At 42.5% G+C, this 15,134-nt stretch overlaps 1 protein-coding gene across 8 annotated transcripts in view; it reads right to left on the bottom strand.

Moving 5' to 3' along the window:
* Positions 1 to 15,134, bottom strand: part of TIAM1 (TIAM Rac1 associated GEF 1) — a 397,588-nt gene that overhangs the window by 12,384 nt on the left and 370,070 nt on the right. For all 8 annotated transcript variants that reach the window (XM_030880742.2, XM_060297858.1, XM_060297860.1 and 5 more), the window contains 4 exons: positions 14,255 to 14,363; positions 10,609 to 10,788; positions 10,394 to 10,512; positions 3,623 to 3,731 (listed from right to left, as the gene is read on the bottom strand). In XM_030880742.2, coding sequence (XP_030736602.1) covers positions 3,623 to 3,731; positions 10,394 to 10,512; positions 10,609 to 10,788; positions 14,255 to 14,363 — 517 coding nt within the window. The remainder of the gene's footprint in view (positions 1 to 3,622; positions 3,732 to 10,393; positions 10,513 to 10,608; positions 10,789 to 14,254; positions 14,364 to 15,134) is intronic.

Raw genomic sequence — 15,134 nt, 5'->3', positions numbered from 1 at the left:
CGAACATCAATAATAATAATGCTTACGGTAACTTATATTTATGCAAATTAAGCTAATATTACACACACGCAGAGTGCTCCTAATTCAGGAAATGTAATTCATCTTTTTTGACCTCAATAAATAAAAATTAGTTTATGAAGTAGAATGCAATTTTACTTTTTCCAAACAGGATGAATCACGATAAACTACTTAGAAGCAGGGAGTATGTAGTTTTATTCTTATATTCTTTGGGGGTGGGGGAAGATACAATGGAGTTATGCATAATCTTCCACAGAATTCCTTAAACAATGCCAAGAACGTTCAGCACTCAGTGATTCTGACTCCCCCTGGAGAGGAAAGAAGAACTGGTGTCCAGAACGACCAGGAAGGGTGACCCCAGCCCATCCTTGGCTCCCTGTATCAGGGTCTCCATCTCCCTTCACATTCTGACCCCAAGGCATAGCAGGGACCACGTTAGTCACATGGCAGCTGGAGGGGGCACACCTGGTGTACCAGACACACAATTACAGGGAATTCTCAGGGACAGGCTCCCCAGGCTCCCAGACTCTCTGCAGACTAACCCAACGTGTCTGGTACATGTTTTCTCATTTTTTATCCTACTGACCCATCAGGCTCCCTTTGTGTAAGACTGCAGGAAAAAAAGCTTTCGGGTACAAAGAAGCGGACCCCAGGCACTGGGTCTGAGCTGTCACAGCACCTGACTTCGTAAAAGTCCCAGAGGACAGACTGCGAGGTTCCCACTGACCCCAGGAGGCCACACCAGCTCTGCATGGAGGCTGCACAGTGGCACCCGAGGTGGCCCTCTGTCCTTACCATGAAGCCTTCAGAAATCAGTGCTCAGGACAGCAGGTCCCTTTAAAACGGAGGGAGCTCCACTGCAGGAGAGGGTGAGGTTGCCAGTGAACTTAGTCTCAGAAGACCCACCATCTCACTGGGACCAGAGCTCAATGAGGTTGTTGCTGTGACTCTAAGAAGGCTACTGGTCTGCCTCGGTTTACCTGGACCATCTAGGATCACAGCGGTAGGGCCAGAGTGGACCTCAGTCTGGGCTATGAGCATTTCCGCCTTGATCCCTCCCTGATCCGCAGCCGACTGTCACTCAGTTGACTCCAAGTGCTGCCCATCCCTTCAGACATGGCCTTGATGTCCAAAACGCCTGGCTGCCCTGACCAGCCTAAATCCCTCTCTCGATATCCCCAAAGGTGAACATCTAACACCCTTTAAGGCCGAAACCTAAACAAACTATTTCTTTCCTTCTTTTAAAGGTGGTGATGGTCAGCCCTGAGTACAGACTAGCCGTCCTGGGAGTAAAACATCAAGGTGCTGGGTGGGCAGCCGGTCAACTTTGTTTTCGGAAGAAAGCAGCACTATGTCCTGAGATCAGAGCAACGGAAACAAGACAACCACATTTTAACCCCAAAGCTGCCTGTTCAGTGGTAATTAAGTTACTTCCCTCACAGCAACTCTTCCTTGTTTCAAAACACATTTCTAGGGCTTCCCTGGTGGCGCAGTGGTTCAGAGTCCTCCTGCCGATGCAGGGGACGCGGGTTCGTGCCCCGGTCCGGGAGGATCCCACGTGCCGCGGAGCGGCTGGGCCCGTGAGCCATGGCCGCTGAGCCTGCGCGTCCGGAGCCTGTGCCCCGCAACGGGAGAGGCCACAACAGTGAGAGGCCCGCGTACCGCAAACAACACAAAACAAAACAAAAAAAACACATTTCTAAGGCTCTGTTAGTTCTGCTTGCTAGTTAAAAATCACACCAAAACTGCCAAACATGTCACCTTTTAAGGACTGGGAATCCGTAAATAAGCTCATTACGATGACGACAGCCTGCCTTGAGCCAAACACATACATTGCCCCTCAAACCTCAAGACTGGCATTCTCCTGAACCTTTCCTATCACAGGCTGGCAAACTAGGGCCTGCCTGTTTCCGCACAACCCGTCAATACTAGTGCCCCTTTGTTTGCATACTGTCTACAGCTGCGTCTGGCTACTTATGGCCTCTTGTTCTGTGAAGCCTAAAATATTTACTATGTGGCCTTTTACAGAATAAGTCTGCCAACCTCCTACTTTGTCCCAGTCAAAGGATTTTCTTTTTCTAAATCTGTTTATTTCTAACTATAGGAAATATGTAAAATTCAGGAGACAGGCATGAAAAATCCCAGTGCTGAACTCTGGAATGGTTCACCAATAGCCCAGCATCAGAAAGAGGGAGAGAGACGGTTTGGATCATTTCCTTCAGAATCCTACACCCCATAAGTGACCTCCTCAGAAGCATCAGAAAGCTCCCAGACCTCTCCAAGAAGAAATTGCCACATAAGAAATGCAACTGTTAATGATGGAAAAACAAAACAAAGCAAAACAAACAGTATCCCTCCCCCTGCCCAAAATACCCACTACTATCAAAACCCACCAGCATGTCAAAATACCCCACTACTCCTCTGTATATCATATTTAGTCACATGTTTTTCCTTCACATTTATAGGCTCCTTTATTATTTTTAATGAAATGGCATCCACAGCTACAGTGGCTCTTTGGAATCTTTAGGAATATCACTAAGGTTTTCAATGAAAGCTGAGTCATCTACTTAGGAAGTCCAATAAATCTTTGTATTAAATACTCTGATTTTAATATCACTAGGATGTTCCATTTGGGAATGCACTGTTCACATCGTAAAAGAAAAAAAAAAGAGTTCAGTTAAAGAAGCAGGAAGCAGAAACCTTATCTTTCTGCCCCCAGAAAGATAAGGTAAGGAAGGAGAATGGAAATACTAGACTTCCTTTATACTATGTTCCTGCCCATGAATCTTCTAGTGGGAGGCTAGGAAAAGACACAACCTAAAACAAAAGCATGAACACTGATCACTGATCATGACTGATCATTTTATACCCAGGAATAACACTGCATGCTGTACAAGCATTTACACACAGCAGTGAGCCATGTTTCCTGAATATGTACAGTGCGCAGTGGACTAACCCATAGCTTTTCTCACTCAAAAAGCATTTTACAACATAACCACATGAGATTTCTAATTGCAGCAACTGTATCCATCTGAACTGGCTTATTGGAAAATTAATCATTCGCAAACATCACTACTTTCGCTGCTGTTAGCCACAATGCGATTGAGAAGCACCTCGTAACGGATCAAGGCACCCAGTGATGCCACAACATGTGAGGTGAGAATCATGCCCTGAATCCTGGCATCACACAGAGCAATACAGAGTTGGGAAGAGAATAAAAGGACTGGGGAGCTCAGAAACAGAGAGAGTTTTGTCTTGATTTTTCACTTGATTTTTCCTTGGTTTATTATTAACTCATTATTTTGAAAAGATATTCAGAGCAGCAGCTTAAAAAAACTCTTTTCCTGCCCATAGGTCTATACCTGGGGGAGACCTGAACAGCCATTCCCTCCCTCTTGGTAGCTGGGTGGCCACATTCGTCATACTTAGCTGGAAGGTTTAATTTAGTATCTGTGACATGTTGGTGGCCACAGCAGGAAGGCAATGCAGAAAACTGTAATTAACTATATTTTAATAAATTGTGTCTTGGAAAAGAAAGGTTAACTTAACTGCGAAAAAGAAGCCAGCCTCCCTCTTCCCCTCCAAACCTTCTCGTGACACATACCAAAAGCTGCCAGTTCGGGCTCCTTTTTCCACTTTCCCAGCGAGGCCGGCGGGTTTGGCCAGATCACAGTGGTGTGCAAAAGCAGGTCTCCCATGCTCAGATCTGCAACCTGAAATCCAGGGCAAAAATTACTGGGCGATGTTAAAAACACTCAGATATCCATGACATTTTAAAATTCAACAGGCTGGTGTCAATTCAACTTCAAGAAAATAATGTCTCCAAATAATGTCTCTCATTTGGTCAACTTTTTTTCCCTTATCCTGTTTGTCTATCAGAATTTCAAGAATAAGGTGGCCAAAAGGTACAAATCGGGCCTCTGAAATTCACACGCAGTAAACCTGTCGAAATTGATGAACAAAATTGGAGCGGGTTTGTGTTCAAATGGAGAGTTAGCTAAGGAGCACAAATGGCTGTCGACAACAAAGATCCAGCCCAGGAAACTGCAGACATTGCCACCTGTGAGTTTAACTCCCTTTGGAGCCAGGGTCTTCTGGGAAGCAGTGGAATCAATTATTTCTTCTTCTTCCGACTCATTTTAAGGAAGATTTCATTTCACTTTAGAAGAGGGAAAAGAAGCCAGCTGAGGAGTTGGGAGATTGTTCTTTAAGCTTGTGCAGCTCTGGAAACCATGAGGTCTAGTGTTGTGTCCCCGAAGGTCAAATCTAAACCATCTCAGATGGACAAGTTCCTCTTCTCCTTGTAGAGACATGATGATCCTGAGATTCCACTGGTGTCTACACCTCACAAGAGTCATGTGTGCCTTTTTCACTGGAGTCCTTGGCCCACTTCCAAGTCTATCAGAATCCCATCCTCCCACCCACTCAGCATCCTAATCACAGGCGAAAGGATCATCTGGTCTCTCAATGTGCTCCCTGTGCAAACATGTCAGAGCACGAGGCTTTGCAGAAATCAGAGTCCACGGTCCATCCCACTGGGAAACACCATAAATTGTTAGGAGGGTCTCCCTCTAGCACGCCTCCCTGAAGCACCCGCCCACCAGCCTCTCACTTCTGCTCTGCGTCCACAGATACCAAGCCCGAGTCCTTCTTCCTCAAAGCAGCAATTTGAATATTTGAAAACTTGATGTTGAGCTTCAAGGACAAATGGCTCTGGGTTTTTTTTTTTTTTGCCGCTTTTGATCTGACTGGGTTTCTAGATACAACAGCTGCCGCGCAGCCCTCCACGGGGCACGGTGCCATTTGACACTGCCCTTCTCAAGCCACCAGGTCAGGCTACAGTGCTGCAGATGGGGCTCCAACAGTACAGAATACAGTGGTATTGCTGCCACTATAATGGTTGGATCATTATAATAATTAATAATTACTCTAATTATTATTGAGCAATATTATTAGTAGTACCGTCAGTGGTTAAAAACATTAAGCAACTGTATTACTTTGTACATATTAAGTAACTAGTCAACCAAACACCCAGGTGAGTATCCACTAAGGGAACTATATAGTCTCCACTATCCACGCCCCACACACCACAGCGGAGTGGTATATACATAAGTCAAATTCCTTGGAACCATTCTGGTCCACAGCCTTAGAGGGAATGTTTTTAAAAGTGATTAAATGCCATATGATCCAACAATCCCACTCCTGGGCATATATCCAGATAAAACTATAATTCAAAAAGATACATGCAACCCTATGTTCATTGCAGTGCTATTTATTGATACAATAGCCAGGACATAGGAACAACCTAAGTGTCCATCAACAGATGGATGGATAAAGAAGATGTGGTACATATATACGATGGACTACTACTCAGCCATAAAAAAGAACAAAACAATGTCATTTGCAGTAGCATGGATGGAACTAGAGATTATCATACTAACTAAAATAAGTCAGAAAGAGAAAGACAAATACCATATGATACCACCTATATGTGGAATCTAAACTATGACACAAATTAACTTATCTATGAAACAGAAACAGACTCACAGACATAGAGAACAGACTTGTAGTTGCCAAGGGGAGTGGGGAAATGGAGTGGGAGTTTGGGGTTAGCAGATGCAAACTAGGATATATAGGATGGATAAACAGCAAGGTCCTACTGTATAGCACAGGGAACTATATCCAATATCTTGTGATAAACCATAATGGAAAAGAATATTAAAAAAGAGTGTACATATATAACTGATTTCCTTTGCTGTATAGCAGAAATTAACACAAAATTGTAAATCGACTATACTTCCATTTTTAAAAAGTGATTAAAGATCACTGGGGTAGATCATTGCCCAAACTCTACTTCCTCCCTCTATGTATCTCCACCTTCCACCATGTGATTTTCTAGTACTTCCCACTAGACTACGCTAAGCCCCAAAGTCTCTGGGCTTGGCCATATGAGTTGGGCCGTGGACTTGGTATCAGAAGTTTCTACCAGCCCTCATAAGCTTCTGCCTTCCAGCCATGGAAAGGACATGCTCAAGACAATCACTGCTGCTTCAGCCTGGATCCCAGAATGAAGAGACATGGAACATGCTGAGACCTAAGCTCTGAAGCTCACCAAGACGAGCCAAAGCCCACCTGACCCACACCCTGTGAGTGAAATACAAGTATTTGCTGTAGTGAACACTAAGATTTTTAGTTCTTTGTTACCTGGTAAAAACAGGCTGATACAGTCCCAGTGCACATGGTTCCTCTCTCTTGACAAGTTTCCACACTGTAAATGTATTAAGGGGGTCAGGGCTGCTCCCTCTGGCCAACAGCCTCTCCCCTGGCCTTCCACTGGTCCCCTTCCCAACATCCTATCAAAACTCTGAGACTGGGCTTCCCTGGTGGCACAGTGGTTGAGAGTCCGCCTGCCGATGCAGGGGACGCGGGTTCGTGCCCCGGTCCGGGAAGATCCCACGTGCCGCGGAGCAGCTGGGCCTGTGAGCCGTGGCCAATGAGCCTGCGCGTCTGGAGCCTGTGCTCCCCAACGGGAGAGGCCACGACAGTGAGAGGCCCGCGTACCGCAAAAAAAAACAAAACAAAAAAACAACTCTGAGACTGAGTTCCGCTAAAAGGCCTCTACCCCGACAAGGACTGGGATGCCTTGCTGAGTCAGGTTTTCCGAGCCCTTCTTTTAAGGGGAAATGCCCTCCTTGGCCTTTTCTTCATCTGACCTAGGCAAGAGGGATGCTTGCTCTGTGTGGTCCAGCCCAACTCCCTAGAGTTTAACACGGGGTAGGGACTGAAGGTCCAGCTTCATCATAAAATGTTTCTTTGTCCTCTGTGGATATCTGTCTTCAGGGACCTCCTGGGGACAGTTGGTTGGTGATAGCATCAGGTACTCTGTGTCCCTGGAATGTTACCATTTCAGTATAGACCTACCATTCCCAGTAGATACTGATAAATATTCCCATTCCTGTTTACCAACTGTTCACAGTACCAGTCTAGGTTTTTTCCTGGATATTGCCATTAAAAGGTTACTCAAGGATCAGGAATCACCTTTGTGAAAATCAGGCCATAACTTGTAAATGTCTGCCTCTATAGGCTGTTTCCACGGCTGTTCCAATATACTGCTTGTTGTAAGTACTGTTGCAGAATTATAACTGATGTTGGCACAGAGCATCCTATTTCCCCAGGACCGTTCTCCCTGTGGTTTTATTTTTGTGGAATCAAGACCACTCTATCCTTTCCAGTTAGAAGACCATTCTCTTCTATGGAGAAAAAAAGAGATCAAGTAGATCTGAGTCATTTTCTTTAAGTAATCAATTTGTATTTGGCTACAATACCTATGGCCCCTTTTAGGGGCCTATTTCTTTCTTATTCTTCCTATAGTGCTAAGACATAATCTTTCAGCGCTCTCTCTGGTATCTTCTCCAAGCCTTCATTTTTCCGGTCTTCAGACATCCTAATACTGATATAGGACTTTCCTACCCTGTAATACTGGTATATGATCAAATGTCCCTCCTTCCATCTTTTGCACATTTTTTTCTTTTTCCTAACAAAATCTCTGCTCACAAGAGACTGCTGTGTATAGCACTGTATCTCTTTGTTCCTCGTTGGAAAGATTTCTTACTTGGTTGACAGAATTTTATTTTAGAGGACAGGCAGTCTCATCAAAGCCATATCCCCTTTTATAGTCTCTGACTTTTGAATCGTATTCATCTTTTTTTCTAAAGTCTTTGCAATCTGCTATCCATATCACCTTCTAGTCTTTAGCATAATGGTGCTTTGCTCTCATTAAAATTCAGAAATCAATTCAGAATATAATGAAAAATATAATGAAATACACTGAAATTATTCATTTCCATGACCCAATAAAATTCACTCCTGTCAAAATGAAATAAACTAAAATACAGGATGGAAGAAGCCTTATGATCTAAAACGTCTGCAGTATTATTCATAGCCATCAATAAATGAAGCCAAGCGAACTGCCTGACAATAGGAATTAAGTAAATCATTGTTCAATCACACAATAAAATATTCTACAATAATTTCAAGGATTCTTTTGAATCATTTAAAATAACATGAAAATTAAATAATTCTTTGTTCACTATAAAAAAATTCAAGGTACAAAATAACTTCCAAAATATTCAAGAATATATAAAGAACTATATTTAATATTCAAGTATATAATATACATACTTTTGTAAAAATTAAAATAAACACCGAAAGATCAAGAGGTTTTACGTTTTGAGATCATAGATAATTTTTCTCCTTGCCTTTCTCTGAGGTTTGCCCTTTTCTTTAATAAACATAGTATGTTTTTCTTACTATAATAGTTTTACAAGAAAATGGGAACTAAATCAAGAGTAGCAGTGTCCATCCTTTCTACACTCTGACAGATTAAATTATCTGCCTGGTAGACTGAGAACATTCTCATGCTCTGCCTGAAATATCCATGTTGAAAAAATAAATTGTATTTCAGTGGAAAACTATGCACACCCTCCTGGGCTATCAGAGTCCAGCCCTGTATCTATGAGCCTTTGAACTCCTTTGCCACTCTTTGTAAGGCGTAGGTAACAGATAAATGTATAAATTCTCTCTAGTCTGGTAGCGACTTCCTCGTGCTGTAGAGAAACCAATTTGTCTCCATTCACAAATCATCTTGACATTTCTTCACTTCATACATATACCTGTGCTATTTTGACTGTCTGGTTCCCTCACATCATCTGAGTAAAATAAATTCCTTCATATGTGTTCACTTGTACATCTCTATGAGATATCATGAATTTACCTTTTTCTGAAAAATCTTTTAATAGTCCGAAACCTTGTTTTGTTTCACTGAGGACATAAACGTGAACCTAGATAATAACCCTTTATACCTCTGAAGATAAGGCTGTTTTCACGTCTAGACTAAACAACCAAGCCTTACACCCATTCTCTCCCCCACCGCCCCACTGCCTTTCCCCCTCTTTCCAATCACAGCAAGAGAGTTTTTCTTCATAGTTCCCTCCCAGCTTGTCTCCTTTTTTGAGGCAGAAAGCAAAACGAGGACAATATTCCAATCAAATCGTGAGGTACAGAGGCACGGATGAATATCATTACATATCATATCTGTAATGATATACTGATTCATTTTAATATTATCAGCATTTTTATTCACATAAGCTCTTCTCAATAACTCAGGCACAACTTAGAGTTCATGCTACGTTTTTCTCAAGTATATCTGTTCCTGTGACTAATTCTTCTAAGTAGATTTTCAGGCAGACTTAAAAAAAAAAGATTCATGGTCATTTGAAACTTTCATTCACTCAACAAGTATTTATTGAGTACATACTACATGCCGGTTATTATTCTAATCTCTGGGGATATAGCCTCCGCCTTCATTGGTGTTTAGAGAAACAGCCCAAGTTACGGTCATGGAAATTCACTCTCACATTTAACACAAAACAAAACCAGAGGTCTCGAGGGTGAAGGGGTGGAATCAGGACATGTTTCCTATATTAAGAAATAATTCAGCTGAGAAAGAAAATTCACAGTGTAGCCTTGCGTAAAGGATAAAAGTTCCACCAACATGGGAATGTAAACTGGTGCAGCCACTATGGAAAACAGTATGGAGGTTTCTTAAAAAACTAAAAATAGAACTACCATATGATCCAGCAGTCCCACTCCTGGGCATATGTCTGGAGAAAATTCTAAGTCGAAAAGATACATGCACCCCAATGTTCACTGCAGCACTATTTACAATAGCCAAGGCATGGAATTAACCTAAATATCCATTGACAGATGAATGGATAAAGAAGATGTGGTATATATACACAATGGAATATTACTTAGCCATAAAAAAAGAATGAAATAATGCTATTTGCAGCAACATGGACGGACCTAGAGCTTATCACACTAAGTGAAGTAAGTCTGACAGAGAAAGACAAATATCGTATGGCATCACTTATATATGGGATCTAAAAAATGATACAAATGAACTGATTTACAGAACAGAAACAGACTCAGAGACATATAAAACAAACTTATGATTACCAGAGGGAAAGTAGGGGGGAGAGAGATGGGAAAATTAGGAGTTTGGGATTAGCAGATACAAACTACTAATATTTAAAATAGATAAATGACAAGGTCTTACTGTATAGCACAGGGAACTATATCCAATGTCCTGTAATTAACTACAATGGAAAAGAATCTCAAAAAGAAGCTGAATTACTTTGTTGTACACCAGAAACTAACACAACACTGTAAATTAATTATACTTTAACTTAAAAAAAGGTTTCACCCACAAAAACACTATCCTTGTAACTCTTTTACTTACAAATAGCACCTTAAAAAGAAACAAACCAGCCCAGCTCTATGGATAGGTGTGCTGGGAAGAAGTGGGGGTTCTTACCTCTTTTTTCTCACCGGTCTGTTCAGCAATCAGCTGGTCAAACACAGCCCCAAATTCTTCATGGATTTTCTGCATTTCATTGATATGACTTGCAACCTTATTCATAGTCTTGATGGCCACTAGAAGAAAACAGGTCATGAAATAAATGAAAAGGCTGTTTAAAGGCTCTCGTGGAGACCCGAGCAAGGAGCGGATCTCAGGGGCCCATGACTCACAATCCAAGTGGTAGTGTTCCTCACTCTCCGCGTCCGTCAGAGCAAAAAGCTCCTTCAGCAGAAGCGGGTACTTGAGGATCCTCTGGATGGGCTTGATGAGGTAAGACTCCAGAGTGGACGAGTGTTGCTGCTTCGGGTTCTGGGCATCCAGGAACGCCTTGAAAGCCGCGTCCATCTTGGCTGGAAGAGTTTAAATACAGGTTGTCTGGGCAGGATGTCGAAATGACTCCCTTTCTCACAATTTCACTCACTAATTCCAAGGTGCCTTTTCACAGGACTGAGAGTCCAGTGAGTTGTCAGAGGAGGGAAAGAGGGCTCAGAGGCACAACTGGAAGGGCCTGTCCATCAGATTTATTTGTTTATTTGAGGGGCGGCCCAGTGAGTTAAGGGATAGCAGAGTCTGTCAATCTCATACACATGGACTTTCAGGGGCTGCTGTTCATCGTCCTTGCATTAAGAATGTCTTCTTATTCTGATACTTTGACGTCTGAGGCCTTACAGACCCTGGGGAAACTGCCCATCTCAGAGCTAGCCACTTCCTAGATGGTAAAGGACTCAGTTGGAAGCATGCCTTTCACATGCAAGCCAACCAGTGCAGAGCCACCTGCCTCCTTCCCTCTTCTGTTAGCGTTTTCTAGGCCACTATCTCCCCTGCCCCTCCACCCCAGAGCCTGCTGAGATTATTCAAATTACCCAATCCTAAACCTGTTTACCCTGCCTCACCCACTCCTTCCTGCAGAAACCACAATAAAGGGTCTTGCCCATGTCTTCCCCCTCACGCATCCTGTCTCCTGGTGGGCTGTGGTGCTTCCCCCCATGGCCCTGCATGGCGTAGTGCTCCCCCTTCTCTTGGGAGCCGTGAGTAACAAACTATCTTTCTGATGGCAACTGTCTCCTGATCTGTTGGCCTCACCATATCTGAATAATATGAAAGCCTACGTTTGAAAACACTCCTTACGCCAGTTTTTCTAATCCTTCAAGCATTTCCTTGCTCGTAGAACCTCTTTTGAGAAAAGGCAGGAAAATAAAAAGCAGCAGCGGCACCTTGCAGCTCTGGTAAGTGGAGCAAGGCTGATCCCCTGCAGTGAACGCCTTTTAAGATCTGTTCTATGTTAATTCGGTGATACGAGCTATTAGGATTTATTTCAGAGGGAAACATACATCTGACCTAAGGTAACTCAGGCAGCACCTTCCTCACCAGCTGAGCATTTATCTGTGTCCCAGCGGGGCTGAAAAGCAGCCCTGGGGAGTTGTGGGTCCCCAGACAATTACAAAGGTACCTGCCAGTGGATAATTAGGAAGACACGACTTACGCCTTCCAGGTGCAAAGAAATGGCAGAGAGAGAGGCTGAAGTGAGGGCAAAGAATGGTTAGAAGAAAGGACAATATATCAAAGTGACTAACTGTAGGCATATATTTTTTAAGCTTCTGATAAAAATATATTTCCGTCTCCAGTAATTAGGAATGTGAGCTAAGAACAGAAGATGTTATAAAAGGACACCATGAAACTGTAACATGATTCTTCTCAGTATCTTTATTCAATTAAGAAAAACAGCAATCATGTGGGGAAGGCCTTGGAAAGACTACAATCTTTTCATCTGTTTAAGCCCCATTAAGAGCAATCAGACTCCACGGGTCCAGCCACCAAATCCTTGAAGGGAAAGAAGACTGGGAATGAGGTGACTGAGAAGAAGCCCATGGCCTCGGAAGCGAGCCCAGGCCCAGAGCTGATGCATGAGGAGGCTGCAGCTTCCGTGGACATCCCAAGTCTTGGTCCATGCCCATAAGGGGCCTAGGAATTCCCCCTGAAGTCCTCATGCCCATAAACACGTCCATGTGCGTTTAACCCATCAAGTGTATTTCACACATCAGGGCAAAAGAGGGCATGGTTCTCAGCTCTTTGAGCGGTAAAGGGCATCCCTCCCATGCAACCTAGATGGGAGTCTGTTAAGAATCATAGGCTATTTGTCCTCAAAGAGTTCTCTTCATCTTCTCGGCACATCTGGCCATTAGAAAATTGTGGGTCACACCTAATGTCTTAAGGGATGGTTTTGAAGGATTTTCTAATATTTTTCAGGTGCAACAAATAATGGTTTTGAATTTTAAAAATCTATAGGGGCAGAATTTAATCTAATCAAAGGATTAAAAATAACACAATTGCTTTAAGAACTCTCATGAGTATATAATTTTACCATAGAGCAAAGTGCTCTAACACTGTTATGTTAAAAACTCTCATAACATAGCATTCAATTAAAGTTTAAAAAGATGCACACACACAGAACTATATGACCAATTCAGCATGTGCAAAACCACAGACTAGGCCATACAGCGGGACAATTTCCTTGTCCTACAGCAGGACAAGGAAATTCCCAGGTTCCCTGTAAATTTTTGTGCTGAAGTAGAACTCTTTTGCCTAGACTACGACTATCATTAAGTATGGCATTATCTGGGGCAGGATCTTTTGTTGTCCAGAGACCTGTGTTGTATTAATGTTTATTATAATACGTTTTGAATTAAATCAAGCTAGTTCTCTTTGGCAACAAACATAAATATAAGTAAATTACTTACAAATTCAGCAGCTGTTTACATGGCAGCCACAGTAAAGTGTTAAAGAAGAGCAGGCTGATTGCCAGAGATTCTTTGAAATCGAACTTTCTATTGGTTCTACTGTTTACCAAGGACATGCTTCTCTAATCCTTGAACCTATCAACAGTCACATGCAGAACTATGGAAGCGAAACAACTCTCTGGAGACTCTCCGAACACCCCATCATCTTCCTAGAACACTTAGGAACAGCAGCTTGTCAATCTAAAAATTCTGTTCTTTTCCATGCAAAATATAATTACAGCTGGAATGATTTTTGTAAATAATTGAAACAATTTTAGTAGTGATGGTGGTGACTATTAGCACACACCTGAGAACAAAAATAGGTGAGGGAAAAATGAAATGCCAGAAAAAGGTATATGAAGTGTGGTAGGTTATAACAAAATTAATGAAAAATAGAAATAAAGCAGGGGAATTCTAAACTCCCTACGTTTCTGCATAATTGCAAAATGACTCATCAATTCTGGCCCCAAATAACTGAGTCAAAACGTTGATGGTAAGAAAATTGACAAAACTGTTAATTCAAGATATAATGCATTTCATTTCTCAGTACAGTCGGGCCCCCGTATCTACAGGTTCTATCCACAGGTTCTGCATTGTGAATTCAACTCACCATGGATAGGATATATCTGGGAAAAAAAAATTCCAGAAAGTTCCAAAAAGCAAAACTTGAATACACTGCACACGGACAGCTATTTACATGGCACTTATATTTTATTAGGTATTATAAATAATCTAGAGATGATTTAAAGTATATGGGAGGATGTGCACAGGTTATACGCACACACTGTGCGTTTTATATAACAGACTTGAGCATCCTCGAATTTTGGTATCCATGCGGGGGTGGGGGGGCAGGTCCTGGAACCAATCCCCCACAGATACCGAGGAACAACCATACCCTTAATTTGTGGCATGTTGGAACATCCATCCGGCACAACAATGACTCCGATTTCTGTCCAAAAGCCCCCAACCACAGTTGGCCACACAGATGTGAACTGACAATGAACAGGCCCACCTGCTACCCAGTCCTCCCAGGCCTTACCTTTCACCAGAACCTTGGGGACCTTCGTGTGGCTAGCACAGAAGGCACTGTAGAGCTTGAAGCGGTCGGCATAATACAGAAAGGATCCCCCCAGAGAGAAGAGCACCTTCTGGATTTAACAAGAAACAATGCAGTTAGGTTAGGGTCCTCCTCATGTGGAAATATCAGCAGGATATAGCAGGGAGCTCGCAGCTGCCTGACTCTCCCCACAAATCAGCACCACTGACACCTGTCACAGCCTGTCTCAGCTCAGTGATGGCCTATGGGAAAGTGTGTGGGTTTACATGTTGGTGTAATAGATGCTGGATTTGGCTTTCTCGGTAATTACAGTCAAGATGTCACTGGTTTTCCAGGCTTGTGTCTTTCAGTGACCTATCTGGGATGTTTGAATGTTACCGAGAAAGTAGATACGGCATTTTGGAAAAGACAGAAATCTGAATTCTCTCATTAGTTCCTGTTGGGAGGTAGAAGTGACAAACCAAATAAAGGCAGGAAACGCATATATCTCCCGAAATAGAAAACACTTCACTAACTCCACCCTCTCCAATGCCATGCTCTCTTCTAGCAGGAATAGATAAGAACATAAGAAATAGACTCAACTAAGGAATTAGTACTGTCTCCCAGGCCATACCCTCTGCCCCAACAGGATCAAAACTAGGTGGAGACTTTCCCTATTAGGAATTTAATATGCCTGAGGTGGGATACCTTTTATCTTACACATTTTATAGAAATATATGTAACAGGCCTCAGAAAAGTATCTATGAGGTTTCACAATGATCTATTCTACTTCAGAAAGAGCTACTGCTTATTTAAATTTAAAATTTAAAACGTATGTTCAAAGCAAAAAAAGAAGCTATACATATAAACATATCCCCATATC

Source organism: Globicephala melas, chromosome 4 (genome assembly GCF_963455315.2).
Source record: "Globicephala melas chromosome 4, mGloMel1.2, whole genome shotgun sequence".
Taxonomy (NCBI): domain Eukaryota; kingdom Metazoa; phylum Chordata; class Mammalia; order Artiodactyla; family Delphinidae; genus Globicephala; species Globicephala melas.
This window is presented reverse-complemented; position numbering and strand designations above follow the sequence as displayed.